General features: G+C 38.4%; 1 protein-coding gene across 3 annotated transcripts in view; it reads left to right on the forward strand.

The window, feature by feature from the left end:
• Positions 1–17,058, forward strand: part of MRS2 (magnesium transporter MRS2) — a 29,694-nt gene extending 12,636 nt beyond the window's left edge. For all 3 annotated transcript variants that reach the window (XM_061195763.1, XM_061195764.1, XM_061195765.1), the window contains 4 exons: positions 5,855–6,007; positions 6,266–6,383; positions 13,759–13,872; positions 14,416–17,058. In XM_061195763.1, coding sequence (XP_061051746.1) covers positions 5,855–6,007; positions 6,266–6,383; positions 13,759–13,872; positions 14,416–14,526 — 496 coding nt within the window. In that variant the 3' untranslated portion in view covers positions 14,527–17,058. The remainder of the gene's footprint in view (positions 1–5,854; positions 6,008–6,265; positions 6,384–13,758; positions 13,873–14,415) is intronic.
• Positions 17,059–17,828: the final 770 nt, after the last annotated feature.

Consider the following 17,828-nt stretch of genomic DNA (forward strand, 5'->3'; position numbering starts at 1 on the left):
CTTGTCAGTCTCATCATTTGGAAATACTTTCTCCCAGTCCATAGGTTGTCTTTTCGTTTTTTTTATGGTTTCCTTTTGCTGTGCAAAAGCTTGTAAGTTTGATTTGGTGCCATTTGTTTATTCTTGGTTTTATTTCTGTTGCCTTGGGAGACTGACCTAAGAAAACACTGGTACAATTTATGTCAAATAATGTTTTGCCTCTGCTCTGTTCTAGGAGTTTTATGGTGTCGTGTCTTATGTTTAAGTCTTTAAGCCATTTTGAGTTTATTTTTCTGCATGGTGTGAGGGTTTGTTCTAACTTTGTTGACTTAACATGCAGCTGTCCAACTTTCCCAGCACTACTTACTGAAGAGACTTTTTCCTGTTTATATTCTTGCCTCCTTTGTAGACGATTAACTGACCATAGGTGTGTGGGTTTATTTCTGGGCTCTCAATTCTGTTCCATTGATCCATTGTTTTGCTTACTGTAGCTTTGTAGTATTGTCTGAAGTCTGGAAGAGTTATGCCTCCTGCTTGGTTTCCTCAGGATTGCTTTGGCAATTCTGGGTCTTTTATGGTTCCATATAAATTTTGGATTATTTGTTCTAATTCTGTGAAAAATGTCATGGGTAATTTGATAGGGATCTCATTAAATTTGTAGATTGCTTTGGGTAGTATTACCATTTTAACAAAATTCTTCTAATCCAAGAGCATGGGATATCTTTCCATTTCTTTGAATCCTCTTTAATTTCCTTTATTAATGTTTTATAGTTCTCAGCGTGTAAGCCTTTCATCTCCTTGCTCAGGTTTATTCCTAGGGTTTTTTTGTTTGTTTTTTGGTGTGATTTTAAAAGGTATTGTTTTTTTATATTCCCTTTCTGATATTTCATTGTTAGTGTAAAGAAATGCAACCAATTTCTGAATGTTAATCTTATATCCTGCTACTTTGCTGAATTCACTTATTAGATCTAGTAGTTTTTGTGTGGAGTCCTTAGGGTTTTCTGTGTATATGGTATCACGTCATCTGCATATAGTGACAGTTTTACCTCTTCCCTTCCAATTTGAATACCTTTTATTTCTTGTCTGATTGCTGTGGCTAGGACTTCCAATACTGTGTTGAATAGAAGTGGTGAGGGTGGGCATCCTTGTCTTGTTCCAGATTTTAGTGGAAAGGCTTTCAACTTTTCACCATTGAGTATACTGTCTTTGGGTTTGTCATAAATGCTTTTACTATGTTTTTATCATGAATGGATTTTGAATTTTGTCAAAGGCTTTTTCTGCATCTTTTGATGATCATGTGGCTTTTTACTTTTATGTGGTGTATTACACTGATTGATGTACATATGTTGAACCATCCTTGTGAACTTGGGATGAATCCCTCTTGGTTGTGGAGTATGATCTTTTTTATGTGTTGTTGGATTCAGTTTGTTAATACTTTGTTGAGATTTTTTGCATCTATATTCATCAAAGATATTGGCCTGTGATTTTCTTTTTTGGTGGTATCTTTGGCTTTGGTATCAGGGTGATGGTGGCTTCATAGAATGTCTTTGGAAGTGTTCCCTCCTCTTCAGTCTTTTGGAAGAGTTTGAGAAGGATGGGTATAAGTTCTTCTTTGTATGTTTGGTAGAATTCACCTGTGAAGCCTTCTGGTCCTAGACTTGTTTGTAGGGAGTTTTGTTTTGTTTTGGTTTTTTTACAGATTCTATTTCACTTCTAGTGAATCGGTCTGTTCAAATTATCTACTTCTTCTTGATTCAGTTTTGGTGGGCTATATCTTTCTAGAAAGTTGTCCGTTTCTTCTAGGTTGTCAAATTTGTTGGCATATAATTGTTCACAGTATTCTCTTACGGCTTTTTGTATTTCTGTGGTATCGGTTGAGATTTCTCCTTTTTCATTTCCTAATTTGCTTATTTGGGTTCTCTTTTTTCTTCTTGGTGAACCTGGCCAGAGGTTTGTCAATTTTGTTTACCCCTTCAAAGAACCAGCTCTTGGTTTTATTGATTTTTTTTCTATTGTTTTTTTAATCTCAACTTATTTCCTCCCTGATCTTTATTATTTCCTTCCTTCTGCTGACTTTAGGTTTTGGTTTTTCTTCTTTTTCTAATTCTTTTAGGTGGTATGTTAGGTTGGTATGTTAGGTGGTATGTTAGGTTGTTGAGATGTTTTCTTGTTTTTTGAGGAAGGCGTGTATTGCTATGAACTTTCCTCTAAGAAGCGCTTTTGCTGTATCCCATAGATTTTATGTGGTTGTGTTTTCATTGTTGTTTGTCTCAGGGTACTTTTTAATTTCCTTTTTGATTTCCTCATTGACCTATTTTTAGTAGCATATGGTTTAGTTCTTCATATAATCATTTTTTTCTCATTTCTTTTCCTGTGGTTGATTTCTAGTTTCATGCTGTTGTGGTCAGAGAAGATGCTTGAAATGATTTCTGTACTCTTAAATTCGTTGAGGTTATTAGTTTTGTGCCCTAGTATGTGGTCAATCCTAGAGAATGTTCCACGTGCACTTGAAAAGATGTGTATTCTGTTTTTTTGTTCTTTTTGATGTAATGTCTTGAAAATATCAGTTAAGTCTAACTGTCCTATTCCATCATTTAGGATCTCTCTTGCCTTATTGATTATCTAGAAGATCTGTCCATTGATGTGAGTACGGTGTTAAAATCTCCTACTGTTATTGTATTCCAGTCAGTTTCTTCCTTTATATCTGTTAGTGTTTTTATGGATTTGGTGCTCCTATGTTAGGCGCATATATGTTGATGATTGTAAAATCCTCTTCCTGTATTGATTCTTTTACCATTATATAGTGTTCTTTTCCTTTATGGCCTTTGTTTTAAAGTCTGTTTTATAGTCTGATATGAGTTTTGCAACTCCTGCTTTCTTGTCATTTCCATTTGCATGAAATATCTTTTTCCATCCCCTCACTTTCAATCTGTGTGTGTCCTTTGCCCTAAGGTGGGTCTCTTGTAAGCAGCATATTGTAGGCTCTTGTTTTTTTATCCAGTCTGCCACTCTGTCTTGATTTCAGCATTCAGTCCACTGACATTTAAGGTAATTACTGATACATATGTATCCATTGCCGTTTTAAACCTTGTTTTCCAGTTGATTCTATGGATTTTTGTTGTTGTTGTTCCTTTTCTTTTTGTTTTTCTTTTTTGTGGTTTGATGATTTCCTTTTATCTTATGCTTGTGTTCTCTTCTTTTTGATTTTTGTGAATCTATTGTATGTTTTTGATTTGTGGTTACCCTGTTTTTCAAGTATGTTAACCCCTTCCTATATCTGCTTGCTTTAGACTGATAGTCATATAGGCTCAAACACATTCTAAAAAACAAGAATCTACATTTTCTTACTCTCCTTCCCCACCTTTTATGATTTTGAACAGCTTTTTTTTACAGCTTCATATTTATCCTTTTGCTGTTTCTTGTGTTTATCGTCCTTTCACAATAGGTTTTTTTTTTTCTTTTTGATCTGTATACTGGCTAACTTAAGTGATTTACTTTTCAACTGTGATTTCCCCTTTCCTATATCTTCTTTTGTATTTAGAGAAGACCTTTCAATATTTCTTTTAGGATAGGTTTGGTATTGCTGTATTCTTTTAGTTTTTGCTTGTCTGAGAACTTCTTTATTTCCCCTCCTATTCTAAATGATAATCTTGCTGGGTAGAGTATTTTAGTTTGCAGATATTTCCCTCTCAAAACTTTGAATATATTTTGCCACTCCCTTCTGGCTTGGAGTGTTTCTGTTGAGAAATCAGCTGATAGCCTTAAGGGGGTTCCCTTGTAATTAACTCTTTGTTTTTCTCTTGCTGCCTTTGGAATCCTCTCTTTATCTTTAACTTTTGCCATTTTTATTATAGTATGTCTTGGTGTAGGTTTGTTTGGGTTCATCTTGTTTGGGACCCTCTATGCTTCTTGTATCTGGATATCTGTTTCCTTCTTTAGATGTGGGAATTTTTCAGCCATAATTTCTTCGAATACATTTTTAATCCCCTTTTCTCCTTCTGGAATCCCTATTATACATAGATTATCACGCTTTATATTATCCCATAGGTCTCTTATATTGCTTTCATTTTTTTTCATTTGGTTTTCTGTCTACTGTTTTGATTGGGTAATTTCCATTATTCTGTCTTCCAGATCACTTATTTTTCTGCATTATTCATTCTGCTATTCATTGCCTTTGGCTTAGCTTTCGTTTCAGCAAATGAATTTTCTAATTTTCCTTGGCTCCTCCTTATAGTTTCTAGTTCCTTTTTACAGTAATCTGCATTTCTGTTGATAGCCTTTCTTAATTCCTTCAGTATTTTCATTACCTCCTTTTTGAACTCGGTGTCTTTTAGACTGAAGAGGTCTATTTCATTGTTTGTTCCTTCAGGGCAATTCTCTTGGTCTTTTAACTGGGAGTGGTTCCTCTGCTTCTTCATTTTGCTTATATTTCTCTTACTCTGTGAGTTTAGGAGAAACAATCATCTACTGTAGGCTTGGAGGGCTATTTATATGCGGGAGCATTCCTGCTTAGCTTTTGTGGGTTTAATATTTTTTTGGCTTGAGGGCTGTTTTTGGTTTGGATGCTTGCCATCTCTTTCCTCAGTGTGTGCTGGCCATCATCCCCTTGTCAGAGGGTGTGCAGGTGCGCGCCCTGTGCACGCTCCCAGGAGGTCAGGGGCAGCGGTTGGTGCCTGGTCACGAGACCCTCGGCGTTGGCAGGCTGCTCCCACCTCTGGAGCCTGAGATGGCAGTGGTGGCTCGTGCCCGCACCCAAAGCTCATGTAAGCGGTGCCCTGCTGCCTGAGAAATAAGCTCCTATGGAGGTCCCACCCCTCTCCTCGTGCCCCCCCACCCCTCTCCTCATGCCCCCCGCCCCAACAGTGGTGCCCTACCTCTCTGGGGGGCCCAGGCTTCTTCCCTCAGTGGTGGCGCACCACACCCTAGCCCCCCCAGGCAGCCACCCCCAGTCTTCTCCCCTGTTCTGACCTCCGAAGCCTGAGCCTCAGCACCCAGCCCCCACCCGCCCCAGTGGAGGACCGTCTCAGGCTGGGGAGTGCCAGGCAGCGGCACCAACTGACTGTGCGGGGCTCTCTCCGCTTTGCCCTCCACAGACTGCTTGTTGTGCTCTCCTCCGAGGCTCTGAAGCTCCCCCCTTGTCCCAGCTGATCTCCCCACCAGTGAGGGGACTTCCCAGTGTGCAGACACCTTTCCTCTTTCACAGCTCCCTCCTGGGAGCAGGTCCCTTCCCGATTCCTTTCTCTCTCTCTCTCTCTTTTTTTTTTTCTTTTGTCCTACCCAGTTATGTGGAGATTTTCTTGCCCTTTTGGAAGTCTCATGTCTTCTGCCAGTGTTCAGTAGGTGTTCTGTGAGTGTCATTCCACATGTTGATGTATTTGTGGGAGAAGGTGAGCTCCCCATCCTACTCCTCTGCCATCTTGAGCCCTCTCACTGTATTGACATTTTTCAAAAACAGTTTACTTCTTATATGAAAATGATGTTATATATTTACCTTGGAAAGGAAATGCTCTTTATGTTAATTTTTGGTTTTCTTTTACCGGATAGTGATTTGGGATTTGCACTAATTCATCAGCATTCACATGTCTGCATTTTCCTGTAACTGGTAGCATTGCATGAGCATCCCTGGGATCAGGGCCATGGAATACAGTGAGGCCTCTGTAGGGATGGAACCCGTGTCCTCAACTACCTGGGTCATGTTTAGGATCAGTTGGCAAAGCCACTCCAGACTGGCCTCAATCACAATAATAGTAAAGGCAAAGGGTAGTTTTTTCACTGGTAGCTGAATATTTTGTACTAATTCAGGAAGTTCTATGGTACTAAATGTATAATTCATGTATTGTGGGCATGTTAATTATGTTAACTCTGTTAATTAAAGTGAAAAGAGCAGTGCTGGGATTGACCATGCAGAAGAGATGGAGTTACTGTTGGAAAACTACTACCGATTAGCTGAGGATCTTTCCAATGCAGCTCGGGAACTTAGGGCACTGATTGATGATTCACAGAGTATCATATTCATCAACTTGGACAGGTAAGAAGGCATCGTATAAAACAATCAGTAAGTATTTTCTTTATAAAATAATACACAGTAATAAAGCTTTTAAGGATAGCTTTGTTTTTCCATTTTGGAAAGAATTATACCATCATTATCGTTTGTAATTACTACATGGAAGTATCTTTTTTTTTAAGGTGTATGTTTAATCCATGTGGTCTTTAATAGACTATTTAGTGAATTTGCTGCGTGTAGTTGGTAAGATCTTCTGAACTAAGCAGTTGTTCTCCTCCCCAGCCACCGTAATGTGATGATGAGGTTGAACCTACAGTTGACCATGGGAACCTTCTCTCTTTCGCTCTTTGGACTAATGGGAGTTGCTTTTGGAATGAATTTGGAATCTTCCCTTGAGGAGGTGAGAATGTATTATTTCAGTAATCTAGAGGTTGTTTTTAATGTTTTGAAGATAATTTTTTAATGGATTTTTTTTAAAAGAGAACTTTATTTATTTTATTTTTGGCTGTGTTGAGTCTTCATTGCTACACGCGCGCTGGCTTTCTCTAGTTGCGGCGAGCAGGGGCTACTCTTCGTTGTGGTGTGTGGGCTTCTCATTGTGGTGGCTTCTCTTGTTGCGGAACATGGGCTCTAGGTGCGCAGGCTTCAGTAGTTGTTGCTCGTGGGCTCTAGAGCGCGAGCTCAGTAGTTGTGGCACATGGGCTTAGTTGCTCTGCGGCATGTGGGAACTTCCCAGACCAGGGCTCGAACCCGTGTCCCCTGCATTGGCAGGTGGATTTTTTTTTTTTTTTAACATCTTTATTGGAGTATAATTGCTTTACAATGTTGTGTTAGTTTCTGCTGTATAACAAAGTGAATCAGCTATATGTATACATATATCCCCATATCTCCTCCCTCTTGCATCTCGCTCCCACTCTCCCTATCCCACCCCTCTAGGTGGTCACAAAGCACCGAGCTGATCTTCCTGTGCTATGCGGATGCTTCGCACTAGCTATCTGTTTTACATTTGGAAGTGTATATATGTCCATGCCACTCTCACTTTGTCCCAGCTTACCCTTCCCCCTCCCTGTGTCCTCAAGTCCATTCTCTACATCTTTATTCCTGTCCTGCCCCTAGGTTCTTCAGAACCTTTTTTTTTTTTTTTTTAAAGATTCCATATATATGTGTTAGCGTATGGTATTTGTTTTTCTCTTTCTGACTTACTTCACTCTGTATGACAGACTCTAGGTCCATCCACCTCACTACAGATAACTCAGTTTTGTTTCTTTTTATGGCTGAGTAATATTCCATTGTATATATGTGTCACATCTTCTTTATCCATTCATCTTTCGATGGACACTTAGGTTGCTTCCGTGTCCTGGCTATTGTAAATAGAGCTGCAATGAACATTGTGGTACTTGACTCTTTTTGAATTACGGTTTTCTCAGGGTATATGCCCAGTAGTGGGATTGCTGGTTCATAAGGTAGTTCTATTTTTAGTTTTTTTAGGAATCTCCATACTGTTCTCCATAGTGGCTGTATCAGTTTACATTCCCACCAATAGTGCCAGAGGGTTCCCTTTTCTCCACACCCTCTCCAGCATTTATTGTTTGTAGATTTTTTGATGATGACCATACTGACTGATGTGAGGTGATACCTCATTGTGGTTTTGATTTGCATTTCTCTAATGATTAGTGATGTTGAGCATCCTTTCATGTGTTTGTTGGCAATCTGTATATCTTCTTTGGAGAAACGTCTGTTTAGGTCTTCTGCCCATTTTTGGATTGGGTTGTTTGTTTTTTTGATATCGAGCTGCATGAGCTGCTTGTAGGCAGGTGGATTCTTAACCACTGTGCCACCAGGGAAGTCCCTTTAATGGATTTTAAAAAGAAAGTTTTAAGATGTATATACCCCTAGTGAAATAAAATATATACTCTAAGTCATTTAAAATTCATGGCATATTGTTAGACTCTGTTATAACGTAGATAGCCTAGGTTACCTTATGATTCCCAAAACGTGTAATTACACATGGGGAAGGTTTGACAAAACAGTAGTACACTATGAGGCAGTGTTAATGAGGAATTCTTTTTTTTTTTTTTTTTTTAAATTCTTGTGTGTCAGGCAGTGTTCCGGACAGTTGCATGCTTTATTTGACTCAGTTATCAAAACTCTGAAAATGAATGTATTTTCCCTGCTTTATAGGTAGGAAAACTGAGGCGCAGAAAATGTTAGTAACTTAACCAAGGGCACAGAGCTAGGAAATAACAGAACTAGGATTTAGTCCCCAAGACTTGCACTTTCCACTTTGCTCCATTTTAATATAACACTGAATTTGCAGAGTTTTTTTTTAAATTAAATTATTTATTTATTAGGCTGTGTCAGGTCTTAGTTGTGGCACGTGGGATCTTCGTTGTGGCATGCAGGATCTTTCGTCGTGGCATGCAGGCTTCTCTAGTTGCAGCACGTGGGCTTCTCTCTAGTTGTGGCATGTGGGCTCTCTAGTTGTGGCGCAGACTCAGTAGTTAAGGCATGCAGGCTCCAGAGTGCAAGGCCTCAGTAGTTGCGGCATGCAGGCTTAGTTGCCCTGCGGCAGGTGGGATCTTAGTTCCCTGCCCAGGGATGGAACCTGCATCCCCTGCATTGGAAGGCAGATTCTTAACCACTGGACCACCAGGGAAGTCCCTCGCAGGGTTTTTCATATCATTGTAGGCTTGTACTTTCAGAAGATGTCTTACTGTGAGATTTCTAGAAATGAATCTGCATGTGCGTTTGGCAGGCACACTCTGGCGCTGGATTCTGTGTCCTAGTTAACAGATCTATTCTCTGTTTCTGGCTGTCGCTGAAGTCCAACCCATGTCATCTCATCAGGACCACGATTCACTTTTAAAAAGTGGTCTTTAAAAGAAGCAAATCTGATGGTCACTCTTCTGTGTAAAATTATTCAGGGGGTTTTGATTGTCAGTAAGATAAAAATCCAGATTCCTTGGCCTGTAGGGCTTTTCCTGGTCTGCTGCACCCACATCCCCATTTTGTCTCCAGACACCTTGCCATCACCGTCGGTTGATTCATCACTATTCTTACTCACGGGGCCTCCACACGTCTCTCCTCGGCGTCCACCTGTTTTTGCCTAGTTAACATCTGTTTCTCTCTTAGGTCTCAACTTACGTGTTACTTCCAAGGAGACTCTCCCCTGACTGCACCCCCAACCCAGCTGAGTAAAATTACTCCCCTGGTTATACGTGCCCAAATAATCCCACACTTCCCATTTGCCGTGTTCCTCAAATTTGCAGTTGCTGTTTAAAGTCTGCAAAAGATCATAGCTCCCTGAAGCAAAGTCAGCATTAGTCATTTTAATGCTCCTTATAAGATGTGAAAGAAAAATAAATGCAACACACTTCATTCATTCATCTTACAGATACGGTTTTTGGTGCCTGTTGCACACTAAACACTGCTTTTAGCTGTGGGGATATAGCAGTGAGTCCCTGCCCTTGTGGAGATTCCATTACAGTGAGGTAGAAGAGAATAAACAGATCCATGGTATATTAGGTGATAAGTGCCATAAAGAAAAATAAAGCCAGGTAAAGGGATAGAGACTGTTAGCAGAGGTGAGACGAGGGGCATCCTAGAGATAGGGTGGTCGAGGAAGGCCTTTCTGAGGTGACCCTAGAGCAGAGACCTGAATGAAAAGAGAAAGTGGGAAGGCCTGGGGGGGAGGTGATCTAAGCAGAGGGAACCACGCATGTGAGACTGAGGCAGGGATGCACTGAGCTTGAAGGAACAGCAAGAAGGCCAGAGTGGTAGGGGAGGTGCGTCAAGTGGAGAAAGGCAGGGAGAATGTTAGAAGGACAGAGGGGGAGGGCATGTTGATTTTGTGGAGCATGCTAATAGTTTGGGCTTATTCTAAGTGTGATAGGAATCTCTTGGAGGCTTTTGAGCCCAAATATAGTAAAAAGTCCAGTAGTCGCCAAAGTATCTTGTGTGACATAGACCAACCCTGGACATTCTCAGGGTACTCCCAAAGACCTTTGCAAATTCCCCAATTTGTGACTGCAGAACTCTAAGTTCCTGTCATTCTCCCAAATTATTTTTGTTAAGAACTATTTTTATGTACATATACTCACTCTACAAGCTAACTCTATCTTATGCTCACTCTAATATTTTTCTCTAAATGCCTATTTTTAAAAAATGAAAGAATTTTTAGAAGTTCCTTTCTGATAGTTTCAGCATATGCAATTCTGGTTGTAATGAGATCTGAGTAGAAAGTAGTGAGCTAGGCTTGCCCCCAGAGCAAGATTCAGATCAGTGTCTCACCAGAGTCGCAAATGACATCTCCAGGTTTCCTGGAGAAGAGTTGGAAGATGTTCATTAAATCTAGGAATAGCAGAGGTTTCCCTGTCCTTGTATAGTTGGGGTTAATATTTACAATGGTGACTCCAAGATAGGAAAAACATTCTTCTTTTTTAAAATAATACCAGACTGTCTCAAGAATAGTCAAAGAATTCCCATACAGCCTTTACCCAGATTCTTCAAACAGCAACATTTTATCATATTTACTCTATCATTCTATCAATATATACATACTTTTTTTCTAAATCATTTGAGAGTAAACAAAAAATGATGCTCCTTTACATCTAGATATTTCAGTATGTATTTCCTAAAAACATGTATTCTCTTACATAACCACAGCTCCAGAAAATTAACATTGAAACAACACTATTTTCTAATCTGTGGACCCTGGTCAGGTTTCACCACTCAGCTCAGTAGAGCCCTTTGCCTCATAGAAAATCTTGGATTGTGTGTTGTTATATAGTTGTCATGTCTCCTTAGGCTTCTTTAATCTAGGCCAGTTTTTCGGTCTTTGTCTTTCATGGCCTTGATGTTCACAAAGAATGTAGGTCAGTTGTTTGGCCCTTGATACTCTTTCTTCATTATTGGATTCTGGTTACACATTGTGTCAGTGTGTTTCTCACATTGAATCCCATCAGGAGACCCTTGATGTCAGTTTGTCTCATTACTGGTGATACTAACTATGATCATTTGGTTAAGGTGGTATCTGCCAACTTTCTGTCCTGTGAAGTTACTCTTTTTCTCTGTGGAATTAAGTATCTTGTAAGAACTCTGCTATTCATCAAATTTGTACCCTCTAGTTTTTTTTTTTTTTAATTCAAGTATAGTTGATTTACAATGTTGTGTTAGTTTCTGCTGTACAGCAAAGTGATTCAGTTACACATATATATACATTTTTAGATATTCTTTTCCGTTATGGTTTATCATAAGATATTGAATATAGTTCCCTGTGTTATACAGTAGGCCCTCGTTGTTTATCCATTCTATATATAAAAGCTTACATCTGCTCACCCCAACCTCCCACTCCATCCCTCCCCCAACCCCCTCCCCTTGGCAACCACAAGTCTGTCCTCTATGTCTGTGAGTCTGTTTCTGTTTTGTAGATAGGTTCATTTGTGCCATATTTTAGATTCCACATATAAGTGATATCATATGGTATTTGTCTTTCTCATTCTGACTCACTTAGTATGATAATCTCTAGTTTCATCCATGTTGCTGCAAATGGCATTATTTCATTCCTTCTGATGGCTGAGTAGTAGTCTATTGTATACACATACCACATCTTTATCCATTCCTCTCTCGATGGACATTTAGTTTGTTTCATGTCTTGGCTGTTGTGAATAGCGCTGCTATGAACATAGGGGTGCATATATCTTTTTGAATTATAGTTTTGTCTGGATATATGCCCAGGAGTGGGAGAGCTGGATCATATGATAATTCTATTTTTAGTTTGCTGAGGAACCTCTGTACTGTTTTTCATAGTGGCTGCACCAACTTACATTTCTCACCAACAGTGTAGGAGGGTTCCCTTTTCTCCACATCCTTTCTAGAATTTGTTATTTGTAGACTTTTTGATGACGGCCATTCTGACCTGTGTGAAGTGGTACCTCACTGTAGTTTTGATCTGCAGTTCTCTAATAATTTGCACCCTCTAGTTTTAGCATCCACTAATTGATCCAAAATTGATTCATGCCTGAATCAAATACTGCAATGATGATTATCACATGGTGATTTCTAATTCCATCACTCCTCCTTTTATTCTTTATAAAGTAGAGCCTTCCTTCTCTCCCAGTTATTTATTCATTTGTATCAGTATGGACTCATGGGGTCTTACTTTAGTCAATGAGTTATAATCTGTCACTACTGTCATTATTTATCTTGGTGTTCAAATTGTTCCTTTCATGCTGACTTCTGAGTACTTTTGACATGTCGCCATCGGTTTTAGTGCTTTTTTAGCCTCTGGCACATCAAGATGTTCTAGGCATCTTATTTCTAAGGAGTAGATAGACTGAACAGTGGCAGAGATGAGGAGTTTGAAAGGTAGGTACTTAAACATACAATACTGCAGGGCACGCCCAGAGAAGAGGGGGCATTAAAAATCCAACTCTTAGACACTTGTCCCTTCCCTTAATCTCCTAGAGGTCTCACACTGTGCTGTGTGTGTATTTTAATGACACATAGAATTTTTGACTTGCTTACCTCTCAAGTTTATCACATTTTAGCATTCCCAGACTTTTGATTTATAGGGCATTACAGAACCAGTCTATAGCAAAAAACAACGGTAATCTGGGTGTGCTAAATCTCATTTAAACATAATTTTTACTTAATAAATTAGGGCCTTCGTTTAGGATAACTGGAAATGTGTTCATCCAAACAGTTAACTCACATAAGCACTTGTCTTCTTGATAAATTATGTCTAACATCTAATTTCATGTTAAAACGGAGGCAGATTTCTTCTTCATGTATGGCTTGAATTTCCATCAGTGGTTACTGATCATTTTGGAGGAAATTGAGCTCCCAATCACTGGAGACCAAGCTGTTGTTGATAATAACGAATGGCATTTCTGTAGCTGAGACTCCTTCCATGTGGGAGATTAATATAAATTCTGTGATTCTGTACATTCACACATGCACTCAAAAGCATCACACTGCAAAAAATAATACAATTCTGAAAATGATAGGGGAATTCCCTGGCGGTCCAGTGGTTAGGACTCTGGGGGCCTGGGTTTGATCCCTGGTCAGGGAACTACGATCCTGCCAGCCACGCAGTGTGGCCACAAAAAAAAAAAAAAAAAGAAAAGAAAATGACAGTGAGGGAAAATGTTCACTGTAAGTCAGAGGTTCCCGGGCTTTCTTGGTTCATGATGCTTTTAGTGTCTTAGTAATTTTTTTGCAGCATCCCTAGACCAAAAGTTTCTTTTATTATGTTAGAGTTTCTGTCATGTTACCTTACAGTTTCTTTTATGAAGAAGGTAGGTCAAAACAATTTAAGAGTAGCAGTTCTCATGGTATTCCACAGATGGCACTGTGATTTCCTTCAGAATTTAAAGTATTCTGCGGTGCTGTAATGCCAGGACACCTCAGCTCACAGTTTGGCAAATGTGGCTATAAGCAAAAAATGTAAATTAAGTTGTATGTCCTATGTGATTATAACTATTATAACTATTAAAATTTGTGTGAATGTAAACAGACTGGAAGGAAACACAAAGTAAAAGTAGTTAATGTGGGTTCATTGATGATCGTAAAATACTCTTAAATCATGTTTTCCTTCTGATTTATTTTCTGACGCTTGATCTCTGGGTGCTATTTGTTCTTAGTTCCTGTAGGAAAGAGCAGTACAAATAACAGAAGGTTTCTTTTAAACTCTGGGGCAACGATAAGTTCAGGAAATTTTATCACTAAGGAAACTAACCTTTTGTGATTGAAATTAACTGTGTGTTCTCTTTTAGGACCATAGAGTGTTTTGGCTGATCACAGGAATTATGTTTATGGGAAGTGGCCTCATCTGGAGGCGCTTGCTGTCATTCCTTGGACGACAGCTAGAAGCTCCTTTGCCTCCTCTGGTATGAAGGGTCTGGTTCACGGCAGTACTGCAGAAGGGCTACAGTCCTGGGCTCTGAAGTCCTGTGGCCTGGGCTTAAGCTGTCGCGGGCTTTGTGACCCTGAGCAGGTTACTTAATTTCTCTAATCCTCGCTCAGTTTCCCCATCTGCCACCTGCTTCATGTAGTTAAAGGGAGAATTAGATAATGTGTGTAATGCACTTATGAGCACAGGGCCTGGCACAGTAAATAAGTTAGAAATTTATTCTGTGTGGGACACTGTGACAAGCATTGTACATTTAGACATGTTAGTAACTTTCTGGTGCAGGTTTTGTCATAACCAAAATTGAAATGTAGAAAAGATTTATCGTGTATAGGAAAAGATACACAGGTTACCTCTTTTTCTTACGTTTCTACTTATAGTTTATACCCCTGGAGCAAGTACTCAAGATACTGATACATGGCTTGCAGTCCTTCCCTCGTTTAGTGGTTAACGTATCGTTTTACTGGTGGCTTTTCTTTTAAACAGACACAACTAAAATTACGAATTTTTCTGCTTCATTTAGGTGGCCTCTTTACCTAAAAAGACACTGCAGGCAGATAGAAGGACGGAAATGAAACACAGCTTCAGGCCGGATGGACTTGAATCAAGCAGGAGTGTCCTAACAAACCGTTAGGCACAACCCGGTGGAAACTGAATTATTTTTTTATGGTAGTCACAGGAAAGTTCTGATATTCTTCTATTGTTTTCTTTTGTGTCAGAGACTTGGGGGAAAAAATCACTGACATTTAAATTATAGTGTCTGATGTTAAAAATATTATGGCAGTCACAATACTAGAACTTAATTGCATTTTCAGGATTCTGAGTAAAGAAACAAAGCGCTTGCTTTTGTAAAAGGCCAAAGTTCTATTTCCTACAAACTTAAGAGGCTGTTTTTATAGACATGTAAGGTACGGAGAGATTAACTTAACACAAGAATAGATTGTGGTATTAATTTTATTTAATTTATACATGTCAACAAAAGTGCAACCTCGTGCCAAATGAAGCCTGGAAACTTGACAAGCCCACAGTTATGAGACCAGGTAGCCATAGTTCTTAGTACAAGGAATCACATTCTTGTGAATTTCTCACTCTCAGGTGACTGAAAAGCTAGCAGAATATATATTAACCTTAAAACAAACTCTGGGAGTTTGTGCTTTAAACCAGTCTTTGACATAACCTTATTTTCTTGTATTTGCCCCCTTTTTATATAAGGAATAAAAAAAAAAAGGAAATGAGTTTAATGTTAGCTTTATATAGATTCCAGTTAATCAGAATTTTACTTCCTCAACCAATGAAATTATTTTTCTTTGCTTGACTATAATTAAAGCCTTTGGAAATTGAGCTGAAAGAAAGTATTTCCATTCTGTTGCTGCTTTATAGCTGTTTTGGTCATTCCCTGGTTTTTAGAACAGATAGACATGTCACCCCAAAGAGGAAAATATATGTAGCCTAGTTAATCTATTTGCCTACACCTCGGAGGTTGACAGATGGGCTTCCTAAAACAAGAGGGTAGATAAACTTTAAAATTGTGATACCTTTTTGTTTTCACAGTCAGATTTGGGTTTAAAACAAATGACTATTTGTATGTCTCAAAGCTCCTATCCTACTTAACATCATCTGCCTCTTTTAATATTGGGTTTATAAACCCGAACGAACTTTTTGGCCAACCCAAATTATTTTCTGGAGGTTAAGTACAGTTATGCAATAGAACATGACAGTTACATTTGCCTCCAAAAGATGCATAGAAGATTCTAGAGTGTTCAGAGCAGCTCTTGCACTACAAATTTAGTAATAAAATAAATATGCATACCCTGATGATGTTGGAGGATACCTGATACCCTAATATGTCATATGAGGGAGTTTAGGGGTCCATTTACCAGGTGGTTTAGTGCTAGGAATAAAAATGCTCTTCTAGTAGCTGATTTGAAAGAAAACAAAGTTACAAGTATTAAGTTTTCCCTGTTCCCATGTCTGGTTATGAGAGGACATTAGAATAGCATGAAACAGGCTGGGCTTGTCTTGGAGCACACTTTATGGTGTGGTTGTTGGAATGTGAATAGCATCATACATCTGTTTGATGATTTCCAAGATAAAGTATCTTTGATAATATTTAGATTTCACAGGGCAGTCTTCTTTGGTATACCTCAGAGCACTCTGCTGCTATTTTTCATCTTAGGTTATCACTGTAAAATAAGGTAATATCACTTAACTGTGACATATGAAGAATTGGAAGTCCAGAGGGCAAAATTTGATTTGGTTAAGATCAGGAATAGGATAGAATTTTGGTCTTTTTTTCTTTCTGATGTTGCTTAGTTTGTGGGCTTACATAAAAATTTTTGATGAGTCATGTCGCATCAATAAATGGGAAAATAAATGCAACTACCTCATAAGTCTGATAAAGGGAAGGTACTCATGTTTTATAAATTTCTTGAAGGTGGTTAAATCAAGTATGATTTCCAGATGTCAGCTAGCTCTGCTTTGGTGATAGGTAGCAGGATGCTTCTTATATTAAATAGCCCTCAAATAATAACAGCTTATGCCAAAAAAAAAAAAAAAATGTTCAGCAGTTTTAAATTTTGAATTTAAATAGACGGAGTACATAAACTATTTGTAAGTAAGGTGAAAGAATACCAAACATTCAGTTATGAGTAAGCAGGCAGTCGTATTCTGTTTAACATGTATAAGTACAAGGAATGATATTCTTAACAGATTGCCTTTTTAAGACCTTTAAGAAAGTGTGGCAAGAATAGACGTCATTTTAAGATGCTATTAACACTTGCTTCATCCTTGATAAAGACTGATAACCACTAAATAGTCATATTAAAAAGCCGTTTATTTTGGTGAGTTATTCCAAGAGTTGTACAAGCTTTATGTTTTGGAATTGCAATATTAAACTCACTTTAAATTCAGGATTTATTGTCATTACCTTAGTAATAGGTATGCAGATGGAGCATGGAATAGGGAATTCAGAGACCTGAGTTTATTCCCAAACTCACTTCAGATCTCTGTAGGTCTGTGATACAAAGGCATAGAACAATTCCAATCTTGAAGCCTTGATGAAAGTTTTTGCATATACAGGTAATAGATAAAAATTGCAAATATGTAAATGTGTTCTGATATCTTAAAATAAAGGTAATTTTGAGTTAAATTGTATAAGTTCAGATTTGTGTTCAGGAGAGATTAAATCCCTAAGGTATTTTTGTTAAGTATTTCAGAATCAATGCTTAGAACTACAGTTAATACTTAGTAGAGTGAAAATTTAATCCACCTGTTAGGATAATACATTAGACTGTCAGGTATTAGACTTTTTTCCTTTATGCTGGGTTTTCACATATTTTCCATATACACAGTAGAAGTACAATTTATATAATTTTGAATATGGGGTTAGTATGGTTTAATGTCCTATATGAAAACCTGCTTCTAACTTTGTAAATTTTAACCTTCTCCTCCTGCTGCTTGCTAATGTGGTATGTTTAGGCATTGAGAAAATAAAAATCCTCAGGTAAAGAATAATCATGTTTAAACATAGGCCCTATCATTTAGTAAAGCATAACACTTTCTATAATAATGGCAATATGAAGGTATGCATCCTTCTAATCCAATAGTGAAAGCATGCCTTTACTGAAATGCAGTGTCATTAGCTTGTTCTACACTCAGACTTCTCAATTCATAAAAACTCATACTTACAACTAATGTCTGGTCCCCTAAAAATAAACTTCCTTTTAATTAAAAATAATTCTTCACATAGGTTGAGCTGCCAATAATTGTTAACCAAAAACCACATGGTGTTTCTATGTGCTTTTTGCTGTGCCATAGGGGAACCATGCAGCTAGTATACCTCTTTAAGAAAGATGAGACAGTCCCAGGAGTGATCCAGAGGTCCTATCTAGGTATGTGCCTGTTTATGCTGTTTTCCTATCTACATACTCACCTTAT

The sequence above is a fragment of the Eubalaena glacialis genome, chromosome 7 (genome assembly GCF_028564815.1).
Source record: "Eubalaena glacialis isolate mEubGla1 chromosome 7, mEubGla1.1.hap2.+ XY, whole genome shotgun sequence".
NCBI lineage: Eukaryota > Metazoa > Chordata > Mammalia > Artiodactyla > Balaenidae > Eubalaena > Eubalaena glacialis.